The sequence below is a fragment of the Corvus hawaiiensis genome, chromosome 8 (genome assembly GCF_020740725.1).
Source record: "Corvus hawaiiensis isolate bCorHaw1 chromosome 8, bCorHaw1.pri.cur, whole genome shotgun sequence".
Classification (NCBI taxonomy): Eukaryota; Metazoa; Chordata; class Aves; order Passeriformes; family Corvidae; genus Corvus; species Corvus hawaiiensis.
The window spans coordinates 19492074-19505671 of NC_063220.1; the positions used below are offsets into that span (position 1 = coordinate 19492074).

The 13598-nt window shown below is 45.0% G+C and overlaps 1 protein-coding gene across 1 annotated transcript; it reads left to right on the plus strand.

Annotated features, from left to right (window-relative positions):
• The first annotated feature begins 1109 nt into the window (after positions 1 to 1109).
• On the plus strand, positions 1110 to 10817 carry HIF1AN (hypoxia inducible factor 1 subunit alpha inhibitor). The gene is made up of 8 exons (XM_048311671.1): positions 1110 to 1406; positions 2361 to 2611; positions 3888 to 4036; positions 5729 to 5874; positions 6372 to 6478; positions 6875 to 6938; positions 7176 to 7286; positions 8426 to 10817. Exons 1-8 carry the CDS (start codon positions 1176 to 1178, stop codon positions 8468 to 8470), a joined length of 1104 nt encoding a protein of 367 aa, XP_048167628.1. The 5' UTR covers positions 1110 to 1175; the 3' UTR covers positions 8471 to 10817.
• The last annotated feature ends 2781 nt before the right edge of the window (positions 10818 to 13598 follow it).

The following is a 13598-nucleotide window of genomic DNA, read 5'->3' on the forward strand; positions in this document are numbered from 1 at the left end:
GCTGCTGTTTTCCATGGAGCAGCATTTGGTGCTTGTCCCACCTCTGCAGCCTACAGCAGTGTGGGGACAGCACGGGAAGTGGGGACCTTTGGTTCCCATTGACTTGGGCTCAGGCCTCACTGCAGGCTTGGATTGTGGTCAGCTGCTTCTTACATCAGGTCTTCAGCACTGGGTATTTATTTTCTGAATTATGTTTGAGTTTTCCACAGCTGTGTTTCAAGTTTCGTAAGCACCCAAGTATATTTGCAAACACACTGTAAAATTTCTTGTTAACCTGTACAGCAGATTTAAAAGGTGAGTGGGCATTCATTTCCCTAGCAACTAAGTGTATTAATAAATTTTTCAAGGACAAATGGAAATTGCATTGTTCTCATGAACGCAAAGTTTTGTGCAGGCAGAAGAACAAATCCCAGCTACTGTAAGGTGAAAGCCACTGAATGCCAGAGACCAAAATTTTCTCCAGAGCTGATGCCTAATGTGGCATGCATTCTTGGGAAATAGCGATCATCATTCTTGCTGTTTGCAGATTAAAAGCCAAATGTAGACTCTATCTCACATAACAAACATACAACAAGAAAATAATTCAACAGCTCCAGCTTCTATCACACAGTTCATGAAATCCTGCTAAAATGATGTAGTCGCTATCACAAGCTGGGTGTTAGTTGCACCAGGCAGTGCTACACATTTTTTTTCGTAGCAAGTGTTAATTAACCTTGTCGTTTTCGGGCGCAGAGCTGCGCAGTACATTTCCCGCAGGCAGACTGAGGCAGCGGGCAGCGCTGTTTCCATCAGGGCAATGGAAATGCCCGAGAGGCAGCGCTTGCGCCCGGTTCGCTGCCCTTGAGGGGAAGGGGCTGCAGGCTGCAGGCACGCGGGGAGGCACGGGGCCCGGCAACGAGACGATCCTTTCTGTTCTCTGTAGTGGGTCTTTCACCCGCCTGTGCTCCCAGCTCCCAGGGATGTCCGAGAGCCTTGGAAAGGGACAGGAGGCGAAGGGCAGCGGAGCCCCCTGCAGTCTCCGCCCGCGCGGGAGCGCTCCCGCCGCCGCCGCCGCTCCCTCCCTCCCTCTCTATGGTCCTCTGCCCTCCGCCTTCGCCCTCCGCTTCCGGCGTTGCCGTGGGTGCGCAGCTTCCGCTTCTGGCTTCCTCGGTCCGGGTTCTCCGGCGGAGGCGGCGATGGCGGCGGCCTCGTCCTCCTCCTCCTCCTCCTCTTCCTCCTCTTCTTCTTCTTCTTCCTCCTCCTCCTGCTCCTCCTCGGCGGCGGCCGCGGGCTGCCGGGAGGGCCCGGCAGTGGCGGCAGGGCCCGGCTGGAGCGACTCCCAGTTCCGCCACTACTCCTTCGAGACGCGGCCCATCCCGCGGCTCAGACACAGCGACCCCCGCGCCGAGGAGCTCATCGAGAACGAGGTGAGGGGGGTCCCGGGCGCAGTCACCTCCTCATCCCGGCCCTGTCCCTCCGGGGTACCGCGTTGTCTCCGTTGTAGCCGCTGTCCCGCTCCTCTTTGCTGTAGTGGACAGTTTTCTTCGACACTACAGCGTTGAGTTGTGAAATTTGCAGGAAAAGTTTGTTTTAAGCCCTTTGTTGTCGGGATGGAAGTCGGTGGAACGTTGTGTAAAACCATGGACACGTATTGGTTGTTTTTTAGTACGAGCAGCCACAGGTGTAAAGGTTGCTTTGCAGTGGTGGCTCTTGTATTGGTTCTGTACCAGCTCAGTCTTGCTTTGGTAGGTTTGGTAGTTGGGTTTTTTAAGAAAAGTCTTCAAGAAGGGACGTTGTGCATGCACAGCTTGGGAACGCAGCACTGCCATCCTTGATTAGGTTGCTTACTGCTGGTAGATGAGGAGGTAGGCGATGTCCTTTGTGTTCCTTTTGTAATGGTTCTTTTTTTTGCTGTAGAAGAGATGTTTTTTTGATGGCTGGTTATTTGCAATCCTCTGAGAACAGAGATGAGTTCTGTTTCTGGATTCAGAGGTATCTTCTTGCTGGCATTTACCCCTTCACAGCTGAAGCTGGAAGTGACCAGCCAGAATCTACTGTGTCTCCTGGCTACATGGCAGGACCAAGCAGGCCCAGAAGTGTTGCCAGCTAATGTTTGTCTGATCTCGCTGATAGAGATGGGCTGAGTAGATAGTGCCATCTGTCCCACTGCTACCAGGAGCTTGCTGTAACCCCAGGCCACCACTTTCTTAGAACTTTCTATCATATCTCGTTTGTTTTTCTCCCCAGAACAAGGTATCTGTTTACTTCAAATGCCTTTTCCAATTCCCCATTTTGAAAGGGAGGTCGTGTGGGTGCAAGAGTGAATGTGTTCCTTAAGTTCAAGTGGTCCTTGAATCAATAAACTTCCTGTTTCTCTCCAGGAGCCGGTGGTGCTGACAGATACAAATCTGGTTTATCCTGCTCTGAAATGGGACCTGGACTACCTCCAGGAAAACATTGGTAATGGGGACTTCTCAGTGTATAGTGCCAGCACACACAAGTTTTTGTACTACGATGAGAAGAAAATGGCCAATTTTAAGAACTTCAAACCCAAGTCAAGTAGGGAAGAGATGAAGTTTGCCGAGTTTGTGGACAGACTCAAAGAAATACAACAAAAAGAGAGTGCTGAGAGGTAAGTGATATATGGAGTGTGGAGGTTTCTCTGTTTCTTCAGGCCTAAGTAGGGGCTAAGTTTCTCTTCAGTGAGTGTTGATGATTAAAGTGTCTTGAACTTTTTAAACTGTTTGTTTGTTTCACTTTATTAGCCTTGCTTTTCCTGCAGGGCTTCTAGTTGACATCAGCCTTGTTACCTGATTAAAAAAGTCATACCAAAAAAACTGTTCACGCTGGCTGCAGGAATTTTTTTTTTTTCCCCTCCTCTGTGTGAGGCAGTGTTTGTATAGAGAAAGAATTAAGCTTCACTTTCTTTTGGCAGACTGTGGTATTGGTAGAGAAGCTTGTTATCTGATAAAAAGGTACAGGCTATGACATTCAGGCTTTCCCACAGAATCCCAAGGCAGTTGGAGCTAACGCTCTTTGGGAAATACGAGGCCAGGTTGTGCATGTGCTGTGTACTGGTGGTGATGGCCTGTGCCACTAACAGAGCTGTAAGTTACTGAGAGGACCTTCAGGTGGACATGGAATATAACTATCACCAGCTGTACTTAAACCCTCAGTTAGTGTTTTCAGTTGCAGCCCTCTAAAAAGACTTACAGATGCTTAATTGTGTCTTAATTGGAAGCAACACTGTACCCATGCCCACTTGTCATCTGTACCTTTCTCTTTTCTCAGCTTTGAGTGTGTTTGTTGCAAGAGAGAAGGCAGTCCTTACTCTTAAAAATGCGTTTTCTTCCAGCATTGCAGACAGTAGTCTGTAATACTATGACTGTTGTTACAGATGCTTGATTCCTCTGATCCTCTATGTCTAAATGTAAACATGGCTTTAAGTAACTTGATTCTGAAATGTGCAGGCTCTCCTGAGTCCTCTTTTTGCCTCATGTACTGCTGCTGGAAGAGGTAATTGATGTTGCAGGTTAGTTAGAAGGGGTGGCATTCATCTAGGGATTAGACATGAACATAATTTGATATTTGATGATGGCCAGTCTGTTTAGAGTTTCCCCCTCCTGCCCTGCAAGAGGGTTGTTCTGGCTTAAAATTATCTTTTTCTCTTGTAATCGTTCAAGCTGAACTGATTTCTGTTCTATTCTGTACTGGGAACCTTTCTGCAAAGTTTGGGGACTTTTTGAAACTGTTTCCTTCCACAGGTATTCAAGGTGTGTAGTGATAGAGCAGAATCTCTAGGAAGTACGTCTCTGTTTTGAAATCTTTCTGAAGAGACAGAGGTATGTATGTCTGTGTTCATGACAGAGCTTAATACCTAATTTCTGCTTGTCTCTTGGACAATTCAGGCTATATCTACAGCAAACACTGAATGACACAGTTGGAAGGAAGATTGTGGTGGATTTCCTTGGCTTCAACTGGAACTGGATTAACAAGCAGCAAGGGAAACGTGGCTGGGGTCAACTGACTTCTAACTTGCTTCTTATTGGCATGGAAGGTAAATAGCTTCCTCAGATTGGAGGGGAAAGGGAGAAGATTGGGTCAGCAGTTCCATATTTCAGTTCCAGAAGGTCTTTCAAATGGATTTTCCCCTAGTTTCTATGTGTTCCTTCAGAGGAGGTAGTTTAAAGCTTTGGGTTGGGAGGGGACTGATGTCACAATTTAACTTGGGTTATAAAGAGGAAACAAGGAAAGGCATAGCCTGTATCTTGCCAGGCATGTACTGTAAATGCCTGAATGTAATGTGCCTGTGGAAAGGCTCTGTGTGATGCTTGTGGGACTGTGTTTCCAGTAACTGCTAATCATATCCTGGGACCTTTTACTGTTTGCATGCTTCAGGTGCTGTAGATTTAAAAATCTTGGAGTCTGCAGATTAAAAATGCAGAAAGGTTTGCAAGTTGACCAGCGTTAGACTTCTGGGCTTTTCTGAGTATGTCCAATGTCTGCCCAGGAGGAAATCTGATTATTTTGTGAAGCCTTTTTTCTTATTGGAGCTGGTGCACTGTGAGGAGGAATTCTCTTTTCATTAAGACCTGACGTTTTTGTCTTGAAAGGCTAGAGAACAGTGGGAATGTTGAAGATGGGTAAATTCTAAAAGTATCTGGGTAGAATAGAATTGCAAATCCATGTGGAGCCTGACTTAGAGGCAGGTGCCTTAGAAGACAGAGGTACCACTAGCCTGTTTGCAAGGAGAACGTTCTTTTAGAAAGTAGTCTCAGTAACTGGGTAAGAAATGTACACCATTTTGTGAAGTGGAAGGGCCTATAATCAATGTGGCCAACATATCTAATTATAATTGTTCAATTACACAACTTGGATGTTTTTTTCCCTTTTGCAGCAAGTCATATGCAATCTACAGTAGTTTGTCTTTGCCACTTGTTTTAGTAGCTGAGAGAACTTATTATAAAAACAGTGGACCATCACTTCCTTACAGGCCATATAATCACTAAAATCCTATTAATAGGTTTTGCACAAGAACCAAGGAATTGTCTTGAGCCAGCATGTGCTAGAAAAAGGAATGTCTTTACAGCAGCATGTGATTGTATGATCTATTTAATGAAGTTACGGGGTTAACTGTTACCTTAATTCTTGCAAGCCAAGAGAGTAATATCTGAATTGGCAAACAGCCTGGGAAGCAGCTGTGAGGGGTACAAAATGCCCCATTGTATTTAAAGATTTGATTAAATTTAAGATCTAGTGGCAACAGTCAAGCACTGTTAGTCAGACTTGAACGGGTGCTATTGGGAGCTCTGGTGAGAGAGATTGTTTACTTGTTTTCTTGCAAAACTTCTAAGACTTTTTTCCAAATCTGACTGTTAAGCTCCTTTTCTCTAGACTAATAATTTTTGATAGTCCGTTCCACAACTTCTCATTTAAACAAAATGTTTTATGAAGAAGCTTCCTGTCAACATTCACCATCTGCTGTTCATTGGAACAAGCTGGAAATCCTTATCCTGTAGAGCATAAGTTGCTGAATATGGATTTAGAATGGAAATTAAGTGGAGTAGCAACAGCTCAATAAAGGCTGACTGATAGTGTGATCAGTTTGTAACATTCCTGTAGTCATTTTCCTTGTTTAGTTTCTGAATATGTGGGAGTGTATTTTCTGTCTTTAGCAAGGAATGTAACTTGCTTCTCTCTTTCATACCTGTACATGAGAGTGTCTTGATTATCTTTTCTCTCTGTGTAGGGAATGTGACACCAGCTCATTATGATGAGCAACAGAACTTCTTTGCTCAGATTAAGGGTTACAAGAGGTGTATCCTGTTTCCTCCTGATCAGTTTGAATGCCTCTACCCTTATCCTGTGCACCATCCGTGCGACAGACAGAGCCAGGTGAGAGTAGCAGATCTTTTCTCTGCTCCATGCCAGAAATGGGCATTTGTAAAGATGCTAGGTGGGAGGAAGCTGCAGTGGAGTTAAAGCTGCAAAACACTTGCTGAGCTTTTGCAAAACCTCTGTTCAGATCTGTTAAGTGGTGGCCGCGTTGGTGGATGGACTGGTGGTTTTCTGTTTGTGTCTGGTCCCAACTCGCAAGTGCTAGGGCCATAAAAATCATCTTACTGATAGCACAACGGGGCTGCAGTTGCTGCCTTCTCTGTTCTGTTTCATTGATCACTTGGTCAAACACAGGTTTGCTGACAGACAAATTGCAAGATTCCTACCTAAATAGTACTTGGAGGGTACTGCAGGACCTCGCAATGAAGTTAAGATACAAATGGGAGTGTAAAAGCCATGTAGGGAAGACCAGGATGATTTGACACTGAGAGCCAATAGTGAGGACTGTTATTGCAGGAAGTTCTTCTGAGTTTCTTGATGTTTTCTTCTATTAGGTGGACTTTGACAATCCTGACTATGAGAAGTTTCCGAACTTCCGGAATGTGGTTGGCTATGAGACGGTGGTGGGTCCTGGGGACGTGCTGTACATACCTATGTACTGGTAAGAACGATGGCAGGACTGCACCGTGATAAAAAACAGGTTTAAAAGGTTTCCTGCTAATTAGTGTTGGTTTGGCTCTTAGAGTATTTTGTTTTGACTTCTCCAGCAACCATGATATTTTCTGTGATATCTTGGACCGGTATGTTTCTAATTCCTGTCTGTTGGATGGGAACAGTAATTCTCCCTGACACCGCATTAATTGTACGTGTACTCAATAACATGTGTGAGAAAAAGATCTATATTTAAATAAGGAGAGCTTTCCAGAAGTTTTGAGGTCTTGATGAGGGAGGTATAGGGCAAGGCTTGTCTAGTGCTGTTTGAATTCATCATCCAAGGTATTTCACTATAAGCTACAGCAATAGTTTCTTTTCTTTTTTTTGTGTGATTTCCATGCAGGTGGCACCACATTGAGTCTCTCCTGAATGGAGGGATTACCATCACTGTGAACTTCTGGTACAAAGTGAGTATAAGCACCTTCCAGCACAGCTTGGATAGCTCCATCCCAGAGGGTTTTTTCAGGTAGAGATGTATTGGCACACTTTGTCAATATGAGAACTTCATGGCACCAAGTCCTTTGCTTCTGGAAGCTACTTTTTCCTCATTTGAGTTGTGTATGTGAAGAACTGGGTGACTGGGAGAAGGTGGAACAAGCTGCCAATACAGGAAGCATGCAAATGAGCTCATTTTGGTATTTCAGGGTGCCCCAACCCCAAAGAGAATTGAGTATCCATTAAAGGCTCATCAGAAAGTGGCGATAATGAGGAACATTGAGAAGATGCTGGGAGAAGCCTTAGGAAATCCACAGGAGGTATGGAAAAGAACCATGTGGTCACTGCTGTTGAAATCATTAAGGCATAATGCAAAACTTGAGATGACAGCTACTTGGCTCTGCAGGTGCCACAGTGAGGGTGGGAGAAAGCAGGATTGCTCTTTTGCTATGCATGGTTCTTCCTCTAGTCTTCAGAAGGTCATTTACTTACAAAAAGGCAAGCTCTTAAAATTACAATTCTGGAAAGGACCACTACAATGAAGTAGTTGTTCTTGTATGTGGGAAAAAGTGTACTTTGGCTTTGGGCACTGCCAGGAAAATGTTGTTCCCAAACACTTCTTAGCCTTCTGTGCAGCAATGATACCCATTATTTGCAATAAAAAGGAAACTCTTTTACCTGTTGAATCCAAGTCTTTTAAATAACAGAAATCTCCTCTATTAAGTCATGTGCTTCTTCTTCAACATGTGTCTTGCTCATCTCTGAATTCTTTGCAATCTTAACCAACTGGTACATGTGAAAAAAAAACCCTGAGGTACTAAAAGACTTGAGGTACTAAAAGTATGCCTTTAAAGATCTGATCATCTGAAAGTGGAAATGGGGGTTGAGGATAGAAATGTTTCCATGGTCCATAATCCTTACCACTGTGCAGAAACTCCTCTTTAGCCTCTCCCATGAGATTATTTTACTGCCATAGCATGCTGAATTTCCCTCTGTGATTAGGCAGTGCTGAGATGTGGAAATGGTCTTGACTGAAAAAAAAACTTTAGCAAAATCATCAGTCCTAGCCCCCCTTCTTACTGACCCCAAGGACCAGAGAGGATTCAGTGAGTGAGAATGTTCCTTCTCTGCCCTGAAAAAAGCAACTCCTGATGACTATTGGCTCCCTTTAATAGCGTTTACTTAGAAATCACAAATGCTGTGTGGGAAGTAAAAATGTTTCAAGGATGTTTCCACCCTGGATGGAATGTTTTGGTGTCGCTTGAAGTCAGTTGTTGGCAGAGAACCCTGCAATTTTGATAGGGTATTTTAAGAATGTGTTTGTGGGTGTCCCAGTGTTTTATCGCTACTTTGGAAGTGATTAAGTGTATCTTGGGCTCTGTGATGCAGAGGGAGCAGGCTCTGCACTGCCATTTGTGTGTAACTGTCCTGGCTAATGATCTGTTTTTGCTTTGAACAGGTGGGTCCCTTGTTGAATATGATGATTAAGGGCCGGTATGACTAATGCCTGGTGCCCGTGGCTGATGTTGGAGCTGCTTTGTTCACAAGCAATGGAAGATACTGAGCGCTAGTATTGCACGCAGCACTTAACAGACTGATGGGTTTCCTGGCCTATCCCGGCCCCCACTACAATAAAGGGGCTACTGGAACTGCAAAACCATTAGTACCCTATTCATCCTCCACTCTCATCTAACTGAACCTCCCAAGAAAGAGTCTGCACTTATTGGAAGCTGGATTCGTGCTCACTAACTTGTTTATTTTCTTCCCTCTGCCCTGTTTGCCACAACAAGGAGCATGGTTTCTGGCGCTCGGATGTGTTACTTCAGGGTTTTCAGGCATATGAAGAAGAGCTTGAAGGATAACCAGGAGCAATATTGTTTCCTCAGCCTCATGGGGCTTGGACCTCCTGGCTGGGTTTGTGTGTTGGTGCCTGCAGTAGATACAGGGTGGGAAATGTTAGGTTTCGCAGTCCTCTGTTGTTAGAGGACCTGTCCGTGCTCAACTCTGGCACCTTTTCGTATTAATGGAAATGAACATGTGAGATGGCCTGTGTGTGTTGAGCAACTGGACAAATGATTCAGTTAGTTCAACCTAAGACACCTACACTTTGGATGTAGTGCAGGGTAGAGATCAGAATGAATTTATCTAGTGTGTGAGCACCAAATCCAATGCTCTCCAAATAACATCTGTCTTGTATGAGTCTAGATAAATCTCCTTTCTGACAGCTTTTTCTGGGGAGTGAAGGCTTCTCTCCTGCTCTTCTGAAGCTGCAGTGTGGTTAAAAGGGGATGTAGCATTATGAAGGGAGATGCATAAATGCCAGGGCACTCTCCAAGTCTTGAATGATTAAGCCACATTTTTAAATTAAATTTCCAACGGATGCTGAGCTCAGCTGTCAAAACACAGTGTCAGATAGGTACAGAGCCTCACTTCTCCCCAGCAGGGGTACTGGCTCCTCAGACTAACACAGGAAAGTGCCCTTTTTACTGAAACTGCAAGAACTCAAGTGTGTGTGGCTGCGCACGTTTGTGTGATTTTGTGTGGCTCCTGTCCAACAGATAAATCCATGCCAGTGTGTGGTTCTCTTCCTTGTACAGTTACGTGAAAGAGTTCAGGACTTTTTGTTTAAATGTGATTAAGTTTATCTTGATCCTTTTTGTGTTCTGGGACTTGACAGACTGGGAAGTGACAAGACCAGAGCACAGGAACCAGATAAGTCTCTGTTTGAGTCCTCAGTAATCACTCTGAAGAATAATTTTGCTTTCCTCCTCTTCCATGCAGAAGCCTTAGGCTCATGTGGAAGCTGGCTTTTTATTCCCTGAGGTGTGCTGCACTGCTGTCCCTTGTTTGGGGGGTGGTGCAAAGGTCTTGTATTTTTGATGCGGTTGTAATGGGTCCCAAGAGCTAGAGGTGGAAGAAGCTGTTTCATAGCCCATGTATCTCATCCCAGAAAGTGGAGAATTTGTGTTGTTGAGACTTCCCAGTGTTTTGCCTGTTGTGCTGGGCTTGTTCTGATGTGGGTTCTGATAAAAGTGTAACATGCTACTTGAGAAGTGCTCCATCTTTGGCCTCAGGTCCCATCTTTTGCTGGGACAGCTCATGCACCACTTGCAGTGGGCTTGTCTTTCACAAAGGTGAAAGGCTTCTCAAACAGGAGGTCCTGAGGCAAGTTTTCTGGCTACTTTACTGGTCAGAATAAATGAAGTGTAATTGGCAGCTACAGGGTCCTTGTTCAAGAAGCATGTGTCACTGAGTAGTCTGATTGCCATGTTGCAGGCTCTCCAGAGCTGTGCTTAGATCCAGACGAAGGTCACTCAGCTGGATGCTTATCAATGCTCAGCCTTTGGACAACTGGGGAAGAAGGCTAAGCTCCTGACTGGCCAAAAGCAAGGCCTTCCCAGGAATCTTGGGCACGTGCCCTTTGGTCAAAGATGCTCAGATGAAATCCCATTTCTGTGCTATTTATTCAGCACATGGTGGTCCTCAGTACTGCTTGTTAGACACCATCAACTCTTGAAGCTCAGGGTGGGAATTCATATCCCATGTGGAGAGAGAATGGTACTTAGAGAACTTTAGGATCCTTTTTTTTTTTCTTTTATTTGCCAAAGGTCTAACTTTTAAAGTGTCTGAAGAGGTTTTGCTGCACTTGACTTTGTGAAAGCTCATTTACAATGCACTGATGGACTGACTCCCCCGCCTTCCCTTTTCACCTTGTGCTTTCAATGCCCCTTGCCATGGTATTGGGAAGCTGTGTGTTCTCTGCTAGGGGTGTGTGTGCAGGGGGTGGGGTGTGACAAACACATGGTACCTTCTGAAGTGTAGTTCTTAAATACAACCAATGTTGAACAACAGAATGGTGTGGCTTTTATTTTGTGAGTGGCTGTGTAGAAGAGCTCCCTAAGGACATGTGCGTATAAAGCTACCTTTCAGCCCTTCTGACAACTCCACTTGTGTTCCTCGCTGGTGAAAGCTGTTGCATTATTGTGTGTCTTCACAACTTTCTCCATACTACTTGCATGAGCCTGAAAGGGAAAGCTGGTGGGAAGGGAAAAATTCCTCTCCTTGCTGACCTGAATGGTGTCACCATACTCTTGTCACTGACTGGGTGATGGAGCAAACTACATAACCAGGCCTAATGAACTCAATTAATTGTCAAGGAGATTTTGGGGGCAAGCTTCCTGTGTGTACCTGTGCTGTATGTTAGCAGCCTTGGGAGATGGAGTCCTCTCTACCTGGTAGACACTGGTTATTTTATGGCAATATTAACTCTACAGCAATCTTGGAATCTAACCATTAGTGAAATGTTGACTAATTCTGAACAAATGTCTAAGATGTAATAAAATAGGGAAGAATTGAATAGTAGGTGAGGGATGTTGGGGTGGTGGGAGAGAGAGAGAGAGATGTCTCAGCCTGGGCTGCCCCAAATGGCATTCTCTCCTCGCACCCTTGGGGGACGGGGCGAATGTGAAGGGAGTATGAAAGCCAGGTGCAGAAAGTCTGACTGTGGGTGCTCACCCTTCCATGCTGTGCCTGCTGGGATCATCATCTGAACACCCTTGCTTCTGTTCCACTGAACTTTGAGATCTGCTATGTCTGATCCTGTAGTCTTTCTGCTCTGCACTTGCCTCTTGGGTAACATACAGCTGGTGTCACAATGCTCAGAAATGTTTCAGGTTGTGCAAAGAGCAGAGGAAACTGAGGGATGAGAACTCTCATTTGAAAACTAGGTCAGAGTCCAAGATTTTTCACTTGTATTTGTAGTCTTTTTTTTTGTGTTCTTTTATTAACTTAGGTCCCTTAATACCTTTCTTCTCTTTTTTTTTTTTTTTTCTCCTCATGTCCCTTTTCCTTAAAAAGTGGGATTCTTCTAAAGAGAATTCTTAATCCTTGTAAATCACGGATGCAGGATCTTGCCTGTGTAAAGAGAAGTGCATGGGTTTTTGAACTGATGCACTTGTTCACCCCCTTGTTGATCAGGGTCATGCTCAGCTTAGGGAAATTTGGAGTGATAAATCACCTCTAAGGTAAAGCCAAGAGGTGAGGATCAGGCCAGGTTTGAGGAGTTATCAGGCACAGCTGCAGTGCAGGGGCAGTCTAACTCTGGGGGGGAAGGGGGACACCCTTGGCATCAAAGCAGCTCTTGAGAGAGAGAGAGAGGGGCAGGCCTGGGCTGAGACTTCTTTTGTTTGCAACGGTTCTTACCAATGACCAAGCTGACCTTGAACACAATCAACTGTGCCTTAAAGCCCTAGAATGGGGGTAGTGCACACAGGGTCTCAACAGTCTCCTGGCAGGCCTTTGCTGATGCATGGTCTCAGCTGTGGAAGCAGAGCAGCAACTGCAGCAGAGGTACTGCCTTTGCTCATGTGTTTTCATGCTTAGAGAAATGCATCTCTGCCACCTGTGTGTGAGGAGCTTCCTTGCACTCTTGCTTACGGTTTTCACTTTCTGTTCCTGTTTTGGAACAGAAAGCACCTGTCCTATCAATGTCCTTGGAAGCCCTGAAGCCACCATCTTTCCTGGGCAGTTCTCTGCATTGGTGCTGCCTAGAAGGAAAGGGAAAGATGCTGTTACTGTGACAAACACATGCAAAGTAAGTTCTAATTACTGCCTTGAAAAGTCAAATATTTGTTGCAAGCAGAGGACTAATTGTGGGGGGAGGGAGCGGAAGTCGAGGCTCTTGGAGTGTAAGTGGAACAGATGCCCGGACGCCTTGGGGAAACGCAGCTTTCCTCTACAAATCAGAGCTTTAAATTACAAGGCTTTTACCAACGAGAACAGTTGTGGGAAGTCGTCTGCTCTCATTTGCGTAATGGCTTCTGTCACTGGTGATTAGACACAGGATGAAGGAAAAGAAATTTGACAATTAGGAATGAGCGATCATTAATCAGAATCTTTGTTAGAAGGAGGGAAGGGGGGGAGAATATCCCACAAACAATGGAGGCAGCCACCAGAGCCACAGTGAAGTCCACAAGATGCATAACTAAGTGTTCCTGTTGCTCCACAGAGCCCTCTCTGCCTAGGTACAGGGCAGCAAACAGGGTTTTGGCTGGGTTGGAAAGCTTGGGGAGGACGGCAGCGAGGCAAAATCCTTCCAGTCCTGTTCAGTGATTCTCAGATACCTACTTAGTAAGGGAGAGAGCATATCTGTGAGAGCAGTCCTTCCCCTGCTGACACCTTGCACTTCCATCTCAGTGCCTGGCCACAAACTGACAGCAAATTACACGGAAATGATGTCTTAAATTTTCTGTCTCCTTTCTCCACTTCTTGCATGCAGTTTCTCGTGTGGAATAGAGCAGGCAGGGACCTTGACTGGCATGCAGAAAGCTTAGGATGGGCAACATGAAAGCAGTTTCAGGCTCTTTTCCTGATAATGCCATTTTCTACAAGAGCAAGAAGGAACCTGATGGACTGCATGACAGGTAAAGAAAATGCAGTGGTGACTTCTCTGTGTCTGTCATTTGCTGTCTTACCTCATCATCCAGTGATGCACAATCCAGTATATGCATTTGTTTGGGTTTTGTGGGCTTTGATCAAATTATCAGTACATATGACATCTATGTTACCTGTTTTTCCTACAGCTGTCATTCATGGTCTTGTCAGGCTAAACAATATTTTGGTATAGTTTGCAT

Excerpts from the sequence above, each read along its gene's own strand:
- HIF1AN (XM_048311671.1), top strand. The coding sequence starts at position 1,176 with ATGGCGGCGGCCTCGTCCTCCTCCTCCTCCTCCTCTTCCTCCTCTTCT. Across the intron at positions 6,939-7,175 it reads CTGTGAACTTCTGGTACAAA|GGTGCCCCAACCCCAAAGAG; the intron begins GTGAGTATAAGC and ends TTGGTATTTCAG. Across the intron at positions 7,287-8,425 it reads CCTTAGGAAATCCACAGGAG|GTGGGTCCCTTGTTGAATAT; the intron begins GTATGGAAAAGA and ends TGCTTTGAACAG.